Source organism: Engystomops pustulosus, chromosome 7 (genome assembly GCF_040894005.1).
Source record: "Engystomops pustulosus chromosome 7, aEngPut4.maternal, whole genome shotgun sequence".
NCBI lineage: Eukaryota > Metazoa > Chordata > Amphibia > Anura > Leptodactylidae > Engystomops > Engystomops pustulosus.
Genome location: NC_092417.1, coordinates 26,905,050 through 26,921,456, shown reverse-complemented (window position 1 = coordinate 26,921,456; position 16,407 = coordinate 26,905,050). Strand labels below are relative to the sequence as shown.

At 41.5% G+C, this 16,407-nt stretch overlaps 1 protein-coding gene across 1 annotated transcript; it reads left to right on the top strand.

Moving 5' to 3' along the window:
- Positions 1-7,671: 7,671 nt before the first annotated feature.
- On the top strand, positions 7,672-15,686 carry LOC140070162 (taste receptor type 2 member 2-like). The gene is made up of 4 exons (XM_072116499.1): positions 7,672-8,122; positions 8,252-8,441; positions 11,344-11,533; positions 15,615-15,686. The coding sequence occupies exons 1-4, from the start codon at positions 7,672-7,674 to the stop codon at positions 15,684-15,686; spliced, it is 903 nt and encodes a 300-aa protein (XP_071972600.1).
- The last annotated feature ends 721 nt before the right edge of the window (positions 15,687-16,407 follow it).

The following is a 16,407-nucleotide window of genomic DNA, read 5'->3' as shown; positions in this document are numbered from 1 at the left end:
CCCGCACGCCCAAGCCCTTAATGTGCACATTTCCAGATTGCTAAGCCTGGAGATGCTGCCCTATAGGCTAGTAGAGACCGAGGCCTTTCGCAGCCTCATGGCGGCGGCCGCCCCTCGGTATTCGGTCCCCAGCCGCCACTACTTTTCCCGATGTGCCGTCCCAGCCCTGCACCAGCACGTGTCAGACAACATAATCCGTGCCCTGACCAACGCCGTTTCTGACAAGGTCCACCTGACCACGGACACGTGGACGAGTGCTGCCGGGCAGGGCCACTATATATCTCTGACGGCACATTGGGTTAACTTGGTGGAGGCTGGGACCGAGTGTGACCCTGCGGCTGGTCATATACTGCCGACGCCGAGGATTGCGGGGCCTACCTCGGTCCAGGTGTTTGAGGCCTACTATGCCTCCTCCTCCTCCCACCCCTCCTTCACCTCCTCCTCCGAACGACCATCCGTGGGCATGGCGCCATCAGTCGGTAGCTCTAGGCACAGCAGCAGTGCCGTCGCTAAGCGACAGCAGGCGGTGCTCAAACTGCTGAGCCTAGGCGATAAAAGGCACACCGCCCAAGAACTATTACAGGGCATCACGGCGCAGACTGATCTGTGGCTGGCACCGCTGAACCTGAAGCCAGGCATGGTTGTGTGTGACAACGGCCGTAACCTGGTGGCGGCTCTGCAACTCGGCAGACTGACACATGTGCCATGCCTGGCCCATGTGTTAAATCTGATAGTTCAGCGTTTCCTCAAGACATACCCCAATCTGTCTGATTTGCTCACGAAGGTGCGCCGCATCTGTGCGCATTTCAGGAAGTCTAGCACAGATGCTGCCACTCTCAGGGCAGCGCAGCGCCGCCTCCAACTGCCCGCTCACCGACTGTTGTGCGACGTGCCCACGAGGTGGAATTCAACACTGACCATGTTATCCAGAGTTTACCAGCAGCGCCGAGCGATTGTAGACTGCCAGATGTCAACTTCCACCAGAACTGGTAGTCAGGTCAGTCAGCTTCCTCAAGTCTACAATGAGGAGTGGACGTGGATGTCTGATATCTGTCAGGTGCTGAGTAACTTTGAGGAGTCAACACAGATGGTCAGTGGCGATGCCGCCATCATCAGCCTCACCATCCCGCTGCTTGGCCTGTTGAAAAACTCTCTGGTCAGCATGAAGTCGGAAGCTTTGCGCTCCTCACAAGAGACAGGGGAAGAAGATTCCCTTGTTGATAGCCAAAGCACCCTTAGGTCTGTTTCTCAGCGCATATCGGAGGAGGTGGAGGTGGAGGAGGATGAGGAGGAAGAGGAGGAGAATGTTGGCGAGACACAAGAGGGGACCATTGTTGAGTCCTACACTGTTGAGCGTGTATGGGCAGAAGAAGAGGAGTTGGAGGAGTTGGAGGAGGAGGAAATGGACAGTCAGGCCAGTGAGGGGAGTGAATTCTTACGCGTTGGTACTCTGGCGCATATGGCAGATTTCATGCTAGGCTGCCTATCCCGTGACCCTCGCGTTCAAAGAATTTATTCCAGCACCGATTACTGGGTGTTCACTCTCCTGGACCCACGGTACAAGCAAAATCTTTCCACTCTCATCCCTGGAGAGGAAAGGAGTGTGAGAATGCATGAATACCAGCAGGCCCTGGTGCACAAGCTGAAACAGTATTTCCCTTCTGACAGCGCTAGCGGCAGAGTGCGTAGTTCTGCGGGACAAGTAGCGAGGGAGAGTAGGCGAGCAGGCAGCTTGTCCAGCACTGGCAAGGGTACGCTTTACAAGGCTTTTGCCAGCTTTATGTCACCCCAGCAAGACACTGTCACCTGTCCCCAGTCTCGGCAGAGTAGGGCTGATCTTTACAGAAAGATGGTGAGGGAGTACGTAGCTGACCATACCATCGTCCTAAATGATCACACAGCTCCCTACAACTACTGGGTTTCAAAGCTGGACATGTGGCACGAACTGGCGCTCTACGCCTTGGAGGTTCTTGCCTGCCCTGCCGCTAGCGTCTTGTCAGAGCGGGTTTTCAGTGCAGCTGGTGGCATCATCACCGATAAGCGTACACGCCTGTCGACTGACAGCGCTGACAGACTGACGCTTATCAAGATGAATAAAGCATGGATTTCTCCTAATTTCAAATCTCCAGCAGGTGAAGGAAGCTCAACCTGAATAATTTATCCACTCCTCCTCCTCCTCATTTTCCTCCTTCTCCTCCTCTTTCTACAGTAAAGCAGAGGAAACTGGCTGTTTTTTGACAGGGCCCACTGGCTCTAGGTATAGTACTTTATGCATTTAATTTTTCTGGAGGGCCACCGACACGGTCCTCTGTTTTAAACAATTTTTGGGAGTGCCACATACAGGCACTCAATCTATTCAATTTTTCTGGAGGGCCACCTTTCCGGTCCTCTGTTTTAAACAATTTTTTGGGACTGCCACATACAGGCACTCAATCTATTCCATTTTTCTGGAGGGCCACCTACCTGCTCCTCTGGTTTAAAAACTTTTTTGGACTGCCACATACAGGCACTCAATCTATTCCATTTTTCTGGAGGGCCACCTACCTGCTCCTCTGGTTTAAAAACTTTTTTGGACTGCCACATACAGGCACTCAATCTATTCCATTTTTCTGGAGGGCCACCTACCTGCTCCTCTGGTTTGAAAACTTTTTTGGACTGCCACATACAGGCACTCAATCTATTCCATTTTTCTGGAGGGCCACCTACCTGCTCCTCTGGTTTGAAAAATTTTTTGGACTGCCACATACAGGCACTCAATCTATTCCATTTTTCTGGAGGGCCACCTACCTGCTCCTCTGGTTTGAAAAATTTTTTGGACTGCCACATACAGGCACTATCCAAATTGAATTGTCTCCATAGCAGCCTCCACACGTTGTCTCCATTGCTACCTCCAAAAGTCGTCCATATAGCTGCCTCCATACATCGTCCCTTTATCAAACGAGGTTTGTCAGGCCGAAATTTGGGTTGTTTTCATGGATTCCACATCAAAGTTGTTAACTTTGTCGCCACCCTGCTGTGTTATCCACAAAATACACTGGCAAACTTTTACCATTTACGGATATTATTTCAGCGCTTCTTGCGCATCTGTTTACATTCCCCTCACCCGCCATATCCTAAACTTATAAGAACGCTACTACACTTGATCTTATACAAAAGGTTCTTAGAAGTGCTGTTTGGGGAGTAGCCTAGAGACAGGGGCTTGGATTGGCGAAAGCTCGCCTAGCAGCGGAGCGCCAGCTCCATGCGCATCATGCGCTTCTTGCGCATCTGTTTACATTCCCCTCACCCGCCATATCCTAAACTTATAAGAACGCTACTACACTTGATCTTATACAAAAGGTTCTTAGAAGTGCTGTTTGGGGAGTAGCCTAGAGACAGGGGCTTGGATTGGCGAAAGCTCGCCTAGCAGCGGAGCGCCAGCTCCATGCGCATCATGCGCTTCTTGCGCATCTGTTTACATTCCCCTCACCCGCCATATTCCAAACTTATAAGAACGCTACTACACTTAACTTGGTGCAGGCTGGGACCGAGTCTGACCCTGGGGCTGGTCATATACTGCCGACGCAGAGGATTGCGGGGCCTACCTCGGTCCAGGTCTCAAAGGCCTACTATACCTCCAAATCCTCCCACCCCTCCTCCACCTCCTCCTCCTCCGAATTACCATCCGTGGGCATGGCGCCATCAGTCAGTAGCTCTAGGCACAGCAGCAGTGCCGTTGCTAAGCGACAGCAGGCGGTGCTCAAACTGCTGAGCCTAGGTGATAAAAGGCACACCGCCCAAGAGCTATTGCAGGGCATTCCACATCAAACTTGTTAACTTTGTCGCCACCCTGCTGTGTAAGCCACAAAATATACTGGAAAACTTTTTTCATTTACGGATATTATTTCAGCGCTTCTTGCGCAGATGTTTACATTCCCCTCACCCGCCATATCCCAAACTTATAAGAACGCTACTACACTTGATCTTATCCGAAAGGTTCTTAGAAGTGCTGTTTGGGGAGTAGCCTAGAGACAGGGGCTTGGATTGGCGAAAGCTCGCCTGGCAGCGGAGCGCCAGCTCCATGCCAAGAACCAACTAACATAGTTTTAACTGCAGTACCTTTAATCTACTTCTAGTTCACTGCCTCCATACATCGTCCCCTTATCAAACGAGCTGTGTCAGGCAGAATTTTGGATTGTTTTCATGGCTTCCATGTTAACTTTGTCGCCACCCTGCTGTGTAATCCACAAAATATACTGGCAAACTTTTATCATGTACCAATATTATTTGAGCGCTTCTTGCTCACCTTCTTTGGTTCCTCTCTGCTACCCATTGGTTTGAAGCCTGAGTCCATTTAGGGTATGTCGCCATGCCACTCTCTAGCCTTCCGCTGCTGCCGCTGCCTCTGCATGCCGTCCCCTATAGTGTCAGGGTCAATTATTGGATGTTTTAGATGCTATCTAGCTTCATTCTGTCACTCTGTCATGGCCATGCTGTTGCCCATAATTTTGGCATAATGGTGCGATTAAGCAGCCTCAGAGGCATCCATGCATGCTGCCCCTGCTGTTTCCTGTCCATTTCCGTGGTGTTTCCATCCTTTTCTGAGGTTCCCAGGTGTTTGGCCAAGCTTCCCTGTGCAGAGCCTTGGTCCCCTTGAAAAATGCTCGAGTCTCCCATTGACTTCAATGGGGCTCGTTACTCGAAACGAGCACTCGAGCATCGGGAAAAGTTCGTCTCGAATAACGAGTACCCGAGCATTTTAGTGCTCGCTCATCTCTAATTACAATGCCAAAATTGAAAAAGACCCACATCAAACCACTTTATTTGTCCTGGGGAATCTGAATATGCAATAAAAATGGGATAGCCATTTAAGATTTTTAAAGTTCTCCCTATTGTAAAAATAGATGACATTAAAATTGTTTTTGAATTTGCTTTGAATATGAAACTTTGTATAGTTCCATGTAAATCATTGGTATTTAAATGCTAACCAAGAAATCACATTGAGATGAGAACACATGGAAAGGAAGAAGGGAAAGGCAGCAAAGGGTTCTACATAATATTCTCCTTAGCAGGAAACCATTCATGAGGTAAGTCGTCTTTTTTATAAGCAACATCTAAGTGAATGAAAATATAAAAATATGGCTGCCCATGATTTGCCTCTTCATTGTTGTTGACCACATTGTTTCAATGTTCTGCTTGACTGGTTTAGCCAACATTATATGGGGCTGTGTTCTAAAAGTAATCATAGACCTAGACCATAGACCACAATCTACAGTATCAGACTATATGGTAAAACACGTTGGTTTATGAGAGATGTGGAGTTAATATATGTGACCGTATTTCACATGATGTTGCTAACCTTGCACAAGAGCTTTAATCCTTTCCTCTTTTGTGGTTAGCTTAATCCCTTAATCTTCGAATCTTACTTGTGGTTTACACACTGTGAGGATGCCAAACCATAGCACTAATCCTTACAGCTATTTGAGCCTTCATAACATTTCAGCTTTTCTGCTGGTCAGATGATTCTAGCCTTTATTTTTCCTTATTGATACATGAGGCGTTTAGTCTTTACCAAATTTGTGACTTTTTAAACAAAAGTTACAAAAAGTCTCCAAAAGCCGCAAACCATTATTAGCTCATTTCTACGCCTGGTCAGGGGCAGCCTTAATTTTGCGGCAAGGTGGGTCAGTACAATGGTATCAGCCATAGCAGCTGCTATGGGGCCCGCAGTGTCAGTGGGCCAAATCATCCAACCTGACTCACTAAAAGTGGAAGATGGGCACCATTATATACATATTATGATGCACATTTTATGTATATAACATACATGTGATGTATATATACTGTATCTGTTATGTGTTTATGCTGTATGGTGTGTGTGTGTATACTATAAGTGTCTATATATGCTGTATGTTTGTATATGCTCAATATGTGTCTGCATGAGTGTATAAATGTATGTTATTAAATAAGTAAATTTTTTAAGCGTAAAGGGGGCCCCATTCACAGCCCTGCCTTTCCTAGTTATGCCTGTTGTGGTAATATTTGTAACTTAAAAAAATGACACAACTTTCACATATGAATTCAGGTGATAACTCAGGGAACACTGCAGAATACTAGTTGATGGTGAACTTCGAAGAGAGACTGTCTTAGGCACAAAAAAGATGCGAATGAGCACAAACACCAGGAAAGTCACAAAAATATACAAAAAAGGCAAGTCTCAAGTTTGATACATCAACCTTACACTCAAGTACAAGAAACACCTTGGCTCTCCCCCAATCAATAGCCTCTTCAGGTCTCCAAACCCAAACACAATCTTGAGCAATGCAATGAAGCAATGGTCCACACAGAAATGCGTAGAAATGACTTGTATTTATAGAGAAGCACAAATCATACAGGTGTTTTCAAATGGCAAAGCATCACCAATATTCACCTCATCTGTGCATTAGTCAACAATCCCTTTCTCTTCCGTTTTGTGGACAACTGGGGGTGGACCATTGCTTCATTGTATCAACCTTACACTTGCATCTTCCTTTTCTCTATTTTTCTATTTACAAAATAAAAGATAACTCCCCGTCCTAAATAGCATTAACCAAACCATTATTTTTTTTTTACTTTTTTCAAACATTTTAATCATCTATCATCCACTACTACAACCCAAATTCGTCTTCTGATTCAGCTACACTTCTTACATTTGTGCCTGCTCCAAGTCAGGGAGATATAATTCAACGAAGTCACTTCCATCCTACTATGATAAACTTCTGTATTGACTAACGTCTATGAGGTCCTCATAAGAAGAAGTTTCCTTACACACTTTCGACAGTTTACTGCAGGTTATCATAGCAGTAAGATAAATAGCAAAGGTGGGGATGAGATCCAGATGAATTTACTCTTAATTCAAACTATCTCTTCGTGAGGAGCCATAAAAATGGGGGATGTGACTCTGGTGGTATGTAGCCTTTTCATGGAAGTTGAAGTGAAGTGAGTGTTGACCTACATCCAATCCACATGCTTTATAATTTATCGGTGTCTCTATATTGCCAACACCTACTGCTTGTCCTGCCACTTGGGGCTGAAATATACACAAAGGGGACCCATAGATATAACTTGGCTTCCAATTATGACTAATTTGACCTTTCCCTCCATGAGTATGGCCGGAGCTACAATGCGACCACTGATGGAGGAGAAATCGGATGCAAGAACTTCAATCCTGTTTATGGGATGTGGTGGTTTTCTGTCTATATATTTGACAATCAAGGTGGGTTTCCTCCTGTTGATACAGGCTCTATACATCCAATAGTATTTAAAAATTATCCATCTCTTTACATTACTTTCCAATGAGTTCATGGGCTAAAGAAGAATTATTTCTTTACCTCTGCTCTTTAGTTTTGATAAATATACCCAGGACTGGATGTATTTGAATGCAGAGGAACCAGATGGGAATGACATAAAAACTCATTTGCCAGAAACACGAGGCACATGATTTCACATTTCCATTAAACAATTTAAAAATAGAAAATATTTGCAAAAGAAAAGGCATTTTATATATTTGATTGGGACGCAATTTGCATCATCCTAATTTTCTAAGTGCACAGTGTAGGTTCAGGGATATATATTCTATGTACCTGACAGATGCTTCTCATAGAGACAAATAGCCTTTATCCTATCTTCTACAGTCTTCGAGCAGATACAATCATGACCGGTGCTTTGGATTATGTTCTGCATGTTGCAGATTGTATTTCGTTGCTGATTATTCTCCCAGGATACATGTTCATACTAGTTGTGAATATCCAGGACTGGATGAAGAACAAGAAACTTGATGTAAGTGATCAGCTCATCTCTGGACTTGGTCTACTTAGTCTCATTCACAGACTCTTTCAAGTCAGCTTCCGATGCACTGTTCTGAGACACGGCTTCACCATGATTACCAGTTTTGCATGGCTTGTTATTGATATCACCTATCTGACTCTGATATTCTGCACTTTGCTCTTCTCCACGTGGCTCTCCATTCACTTCTGCTTGAAGATTGTGACCCTCAACAACAAACTCTACATCTACATCCAACGTATGTTCCCCAAGGTCTTCCCATGGATCCTCCTTCCATCCATCCTTGCTTCTTTACTCGTAAGTGGTCCTGCGGCACAGAGTATGTCCAAGCAGTATTCTAACTATACAGTTTTTCAAAATCCAAGCGCCTCACCTCTTAAAACATTTCTTCCCGTAAAACTGTACTTTGTAGTGTCTTCTTTATGTTTTTTAATATTTTTGACCTCAGCTCTGGTCACAGTTGTATCCATGTACAGACACATTCACCATATGCAGAACAACTCTAGCAATTTTAGATCTGAATCCGTAGAAGCTCATGTCACGGCAGTGAAGACCCTTCTCTCCTTACTTACTTTTAATCTTCTGTATTTTGCTTCCGTCGTCGTAACTATTGAAGATTATGGGAGGCTACAATGGATGTACATTCTACTTCTAGTATATTCTCTTTGCCATGTTCTCAGTATACTCACGTTAATACGTGGAAGCATTAAGTTACAGAAAAAGTTACATGCTCTTTGGCTTGGATTCCCCTGTTTCAAGAGGTCTTCTGGCTGACACTGATCCACCCAATACTTGTCACTCCTCCTGTTCGACTCTGTTGTTAGATATGGGAGTTTAAGAAATAGTTGAGAATATTAATATATAATACTAAATATTTTGGAAGGCATATTCTGTATAAAGGCGATGTAACTAGTAAGAAAAGTCATTTTCTGGGCCAGAAATGTAAACAATGTAAATCTGATATTTTAGTTCATGGTCATTTTATATAGATGTAATGTAATATTACTTAAAGAGAACCTGTCACCATGTTTACCCCACTAAGCTCCCAGAACCCTCAGGTAGGGTATGAAATATTTTTTCTAGAATTCCCTAATTTATGTCAATTCTCACCCATTCACCTATAAAAAATGTCCCCAAAGTCAGGCAAATATGACTGCTCTCACCTCATTTTCATGAGATGAGTCAAGATTAGTGGTTTTGGGGTAAGTGCCACTTCAGAAGCCCCTTTCTTACGTTCTATAGTACCTAGAAACAAGTTTTTTTATGTCATATTAAAGATAATCTCATCTTTCAGATCACATAAGGCTTTGTGAGCTATAGAACCAGAGATACGGGCTGCAGGTAGAGATCCAGTTCCTGACTATTTTTTACATGCCTGTATGTCCAGTTCTATAGCTTACAGAACCATAAGAGTGGTTGGATCTGAAATATGAGATTCTAATCTTTAATCAGCAGCATGTTTCTAGGTGCTATACAACAGAAGACAGGGGCTTCTGAAGTGACACTACTCCTGACTAAATGAGTCATATTTGCTGACTTTGTGGGAAATATTTAACTACCCTACAGGTAGGGGATGATACATCCTTTCTAGAATTCCTTTTTTATGTGAAATTTCATTCATAAAGAGGGAAATGAGTGAAATTTCACATAAAGAATGCATTCTAGGAAGAACGTATCATCTCCTACCTGTGGGGGCTGGTAGTTCAGTGAAGTAAAACCTGTTGACACTTCCCTTTAAGTACTCTAATACTTAGGGTTCCCATATACATTATAGAAAGAGTGGCTAGGTCTGCAGATTCAGAAGCTCTTATATGAATCGGAGCCTATTGACCTTATTGGTAAATAACATTGTGACTTAAGTCATTGAAGTTTGTGGCTAGAAAAAGATAAAAATGGTAGGATTTTTGTGTGTGTTTCCTTTATATATTTAAAAATAAATTTCATAGTGCTAAAATAAATATGAGAATTATTTTCTACATAGTTTTCATTCATAGCAGAAATTTACTATTAAAGGGACTATCTCAGTACTGAGGTCATCAATGCCTGAGCAGCTCTGTGACTCCCAACAATTAGTATCTGCTCTACAGTTTGAAACTGGATTGTTGACTGTGCACTAACATCTACCCTTAGGGGGGTTACTTATCAATGGTTTTCCTGGGCTTTTGGCGTAAAGAAATTCTCCAAAAAGTTGCATTGAGATTTTTTAGGACATTTCACTACTAAAAAGTCTCACCGGGCTAATTCCACTTCTTTAATAAATTGGTGTAAATGTAGAACTGCCGCTAGTGCAACACTGTGCAAAGCCAGATTCATGTTTTGGGACTTTTTAAAAAGTCCCATAAAAAGTCTCATAGCTACTCATGTCCCCTGCTGGTCTATGTGCTGGGACTTTTTATGCATTTGGAGACGTTTTGGGGTATTTAAAAAAAAAAAAATCCCAGACACTTTAATGAATCTGTGGAGATCCAAAAATAGACTTGGAACCTTCGAATGATAAATAACCCCCATGTAGAGTATGAGATGCCTCTGCTTGTTTCTATTCACACCCCACCATGCTCAGTTGGCATGAATGTGGCATAATAGGGAAAATAGGTGCAATTTCTGGCCCTGCACCAAGAATTGTAGCTATTTGTAGCTATTTCAGGGCTTGTACACCAGATATCAGGAGTGCAAACCATGATAAATGTGGCCGAGGATCTCTTTAAGTAGTTATGTTCTCGTTGAGGTCATAGAAATGAACATCCTGAATGGAAGTGAACACACAAATCAGAAACTTTATTTGCAAACCACTCGCAGATCAGCCTGACTTCCTCAGTAATAAAAATATTTGAATTTGAGATACATATTTATTAGCATGGAAGTAAATTTAATAAAATATTGAGGGGAAAGGTTTTTACTCGCACTCGGGCTGTCAACGCTGCTGGTTGAATTTTGGACCTGCTGTATAAACCCAAAGTTGAGTAGAATGTCTGCTGCCGCCTACTTTATAATGGTGGTGGCTGATATCGTTGCCTTTATATTTGTGTTTCCTGGAAGCATTTTCATTATTGCCATAAATCTATGGGACTGGATCAATAACAAAACACTCAGTTTATCCGATCATCTCTCCATCGGTGTGAGTGTCTGCAACTTCTTACATGGAGTCCTGAAGGTTCTGCTACAACTTTATCTATTTCTAAAACTTGACTGTTTTCTACTTATCAAGTATGTCTCTGTTTCATGTCTCGCGGCAATGTCTGGGAACCTTTGGCTTTGCACTTTGTACTCCATCTACTGCTGCCTAAAGATCGTCACATTTAGTCAAAACGCATACGTGTATCTAAAGAAGACTTTTCCAAAAATGCTTCCATGGCTTCTTATCTTAACTGTCCTCCTGACTCTTTGCGTTAGTATTGCCATGGCTTGGGATGTCAAAGATGTGGCACCACCCAATAAGACACAATCCAAGCAGGATCTAACTCTAATATTTTACCTCGAAGACTCGGCTCCTCTTAAAATCTACATTTTTGCTTGCTTATGTGCACTTCTTCTGTTCTCTAGTTCCTATGTGACGATCATGATTTCACTGCGTAGACATATAAAACAGATGAGGGACAACGCTGAAGGTTCTAGCTCAAACGTCAATGTCCATATACATGCGGTCAAAATCCTGACTTTGTCTTTCCTGTATGACGTCATCTACTTTGCCGCTATGATGATAGCTGGACTGAACGATAATGACATTGTTGCTGTATATTCCATGGCGACAATATTCTCGATATGTCTTGTGTTTAACACTGTCCTCCTAATTAAAGGGAATAGTAAACTCAACAATGCTTTAGATAGCACTTCAAAACATGTAAGCTGTTGGTTAAAATGAATTTTTTTGGGCAAAGTAGTTCATATCTTGTAACTTATTGAGGGTCATCTATGTTTAGTCAGGACATTTGTGCTTCTCTTTCTTTTGTTGTTTATTTCGGATTTTGAACCCGTTTGATTTATCATAGAGGTTGATATATCTGTGCGTTTTTTGCTACTTTTTATTCTAATGTTTTTCCTATGCTTGATCTGGACTGGAGTTTATTTGCAACTTTTTGAACATGATTTGGTGCCATTTTTATACCTCCACATCTGGATTTTAAAGATATATTAGGTGCAACAATGAAATATTCTTGTGCAGCTAACTTTGCCAGGCGAGTGGAAAAGTTATTTTATAAACAGCCCCCTCATGGTTATTGTATATACAGCACCCCCATGGTTATATCATATACAGCCCCATCATGGTTATATTATATACAGCCCCCTCATGGTTATATTATATACAGCACCCTCATGGTTATATTATATACAGCCTCCTCATGGTTATTTTATATACAGCACCCTCATGGTTATATTATATACAGCCTCCTCATGGTTATATTATATACAGCCCCTCATGGTTATATTATATACAGCCCCTCATGGTTATATTATATACAGCCCCCTCATAGTTATATTATATACAGCCCCCTCATGGTTATATTATATACAGCCCCTCATGATTATATTATATACAGCCACTCATGGTTATATTATATACAGACCGCTCATGGTTATATTATATACAGCCCCTCATGGTTATATTATATACAGCACCTCATGGTTATATTATATACAGCCCCTCATGGTTATATTATATACACCCCCCTCATGGTTATATTATATACAGCCCCCTCATGGTTATATTATATACAGCTCCCTCATGGTTATATTATATACAGCCTCCTCATGGTTATTTTATATACAGCCCCTCATGGTTATATTATATACAGCCCCCTCATAGTTATATTATATACAGCCCCCTCATGGTTATATTATATACAGCCCCCTCATGGTTATATTATATACAGCCCCCTCATGGTTATATTATATACAGCCCCCTCATGGTTATATTATATACAGCCCCCTCATGGTTATATTATATACAGCCCCTCATGATTATATTATATACAGCCCCTCATGGTTATATTATATACAGACCGCTCATGGTTATATTATATACAGCCCCCTCATGGTTATATTATATACAGCCCCCTCATGGTTATATTATATACAGCCCCCTCATGGTTATATTATATACAGCCCCTCATGATTATATTATATACAGCCCCTCATGGTTATTTTATATACAGCCCCTCATGGTTATTTTATATACAGCCCCTCATAGTTATTTTATATACAGCCCCCTCATGGTTATTTTATATATACCCCCCTCATGGTTATATTATATACACCCCCTCATGGTTATATTATATACAGCCCCCTCATGGTTATATTATATACAGCCCCCTCATGGTTATATTATATACAGCCCCCTCATGGTTATATTATATACAGCCCCCTCATGGTTATATTATATACAGCCCCTCATGATTATATTATATACAGCCCCCTCATGGTTATATTATATACAGCCCCTCATGGTTATATTATATACAGCACCCTCATGATTATATTATATACAGCCCCTCATGGTTATTTTATATTCAGCCCCTCATGGTTATATTATATACACCCCCCTCATAGTTATATTATATACACCCCCCTCATGGTTATATTATAGACAGTCCCCTCATGTTATATTATATACAGCCCCCTCATGGTTATTTTATATACAGACCGCTCATGGTTATATTATATACAGCCCCCTCATGGTTATATTATATACAGCCCCTCATGGTTATATTATATACAGCACCCTCATGATTATATTATATACAGCCCCTCATGGTTATTTTATATTCAGCCCCTCATGGTTATATTATATACACCCCCCTCATAGTTATATTATATACACCCCCCTCATGGTTATATTATAGACAGTCCCCTCATGTTATATTATATACAGCCCCCTCATGGTTATTTTATATACAGCCCCTCATGGTTATTTTATATACAGCCCCCTCATGGTTATTTTATATACACCCCCCTCATGGTTATATTATATACACCCCCTCATGGTTATATTATATACCCCCCTCATGGTTATATTATAGACAGTCCCCTCATGGTTATATTTTATACAGCCCCCTCATGGTTATATTATATACTGCTCACTCATGGTTATATTATATACAGCCCCCTCATGGTTATATTATATACAGCCCCTCATGGTTATATTATATACAGCACCCTCATGGTTATATTATATACAGCCCCCTCATGGTTATATTATATACAGCCCCCTCATGGTTATATTATATACAGCCCCCTCATGGTTATATTATATACAGCCCCCTCATGGTTATATTATATACAGCCCCTCATGATTATATTATATACAGCCCCTCATGGTTATATTATATACAGACCGCTCATGGTTATATTATATACAGCCCCCTCATGGTTATATTATATACAGCCCCCTCATGGTTATATTATATACAGCCCCTCATGATTATATTATATACAGCCCCTCATGGTTATTTTATATACAGCCCCTCATGGTTATATTATATACACCCCCCTCATAGTTATATTATATACACCCCCCTCATGGTTATATTATAGACAGTCCCCTCATGTTATATTATATACAGCCCCCTCATGGTTATTTTATATACAGCCCCTCATAGTTATTTTATATACAGCCCCCTCATGGTTATTTTATATACACCCCCCTCATGGTTATATTATATACACCCCCTCATGGTTATATTATATACAGCCCCCTCATGGTTATATTATATACAGCCCCCTCATGGTTATATTATATACAGCCCCCTCATGATTATATTATATACAGCCCCCTCATGGTTATATTATATACAGCCCCTCATGATTATATTATATACAGCCCCTCATGGTTATATTATATACAGACCGCTCATGGTTATATTATATACAGCCCCCTCATGGTTATATTATATACAGCCCCCTCATGGTTATATTATATACAGCCCCCTCATGGTTATATTATGTACAGCCCCTCATGATTATATTATATACAGCCCCTCATGGTTATTTTATATACAGCCCCTCATGGTTATATTATATACACCCCCCTCATAGTTATATTATATACACCCCCCTCATGGTTATATTATAGACAGTCCCCTCATGTTATATTATATACAGCCCCCTCATGGTTTTTTTATATACAGCCCCTCATGGTTATTTTATATACAGCCCCCTCATGGTTATTTTATATACACCCCCCTCATGGTTATATTATATACACCCCCTCATGGTTATATTATATACCCCCCTCATGGTTATATTATAGACAGTCCCCTCATGGTTATATTTTTTACAGCCCCCTCATGGTTATATTATATACTGCTCACTCATGGTTATATTATATACAGCCCCCTCATGGTTATATTATATACAGCCCCTCATGGTTATATTATATACAGCACCCTCATGGTTATATTATATACAGCCCCCTCATGGTTATATTATATACAGACCCTTCATGGTTATAATATATACAGTCCCCCTCATGGTTATATTATACGCAGCCCCCTCATGGTCATTTTATAAACAGCCCCCTCATGGTTATATTATATACAGACCCCTCATGATTATTCCTTATAAAGCCCCCCAACGCCCCCTATGGATTCATATGATACTTCCCCCTCACCCCCTGTGAATTCATTGCATATTGCTCCAGTCAGCCCCATAGATTCCTTAAGTACAGCCTTATATGCACCCCCCCCCAGCAGTCCTGGGCCCTGGCGCTTGCCCAGGTATGCCCTGAACAGACGCCAATCTGGATCTGTCCCTATGTTGGAAACTGTCACAACCCAGGTTTGTCTTAATTTACAATATTTTTTTGCTGATTCTTTTAGTATCTGATCAACGGTTATTATGAGGACATGAACATTTCCACAGTGAATTACACAGGAATAACATTTGTATAATACAAATCCGGAGGAGCCGGATTCATCCTTAACCACAGACTTTCATTACAAAGCAAAACTGTAAAATTTTACATACTGTAAAATGCTTTGGCTGAAAATGAGAAGAAAAAAAACATTGTGTTTATCCGAGCTTTTTTGGTGGAAAATAAATTGATTAGAACTATTGAGCTGTTGTACAGTTATATTTCTTGCTTTGTAATTAGTTTAATTTTTTTCGATTGCAGTTTTTTGCTTTTAGCTTACTTCAATGACTATGACTATGAATCTTGCCTGAGATCCTGTAACAGTGCTTAGTGACTTAGTTTGCAGCAGCTTTGAACCAATAAACTGAAGTCAACTTTTTTATTAAAGAGGATGTGTCAGGTTCATTTCAGACCCTAAACTAATTTTTGGTCCGTACCGTCTTTGTGTGGCCTCAGTAAAAAAATAAATGTTAAAACTTAACTAGAGGTGAGTCTGAAGAGGCAGATGGGACTCACATCAGCATATCCTAGTGCCATCTCTCGTGTTCTAGCAAGTGAGGCCTGAACAATATCCCAACTTTACTGTGCATGCGCCGTAACAGCAACACTTGCATAGTGAAACCGAAGTGAGCTACATCGGCTTTAATAGCTGCAGTGTGCAGGCACCAGGAGCTCAGGGACCCTGGTAGGTATACATTCTTTTTTTTTTTTTTAAATATGACCATTTAGGGGCAATTTGGGACTGTAAACCACCAAAA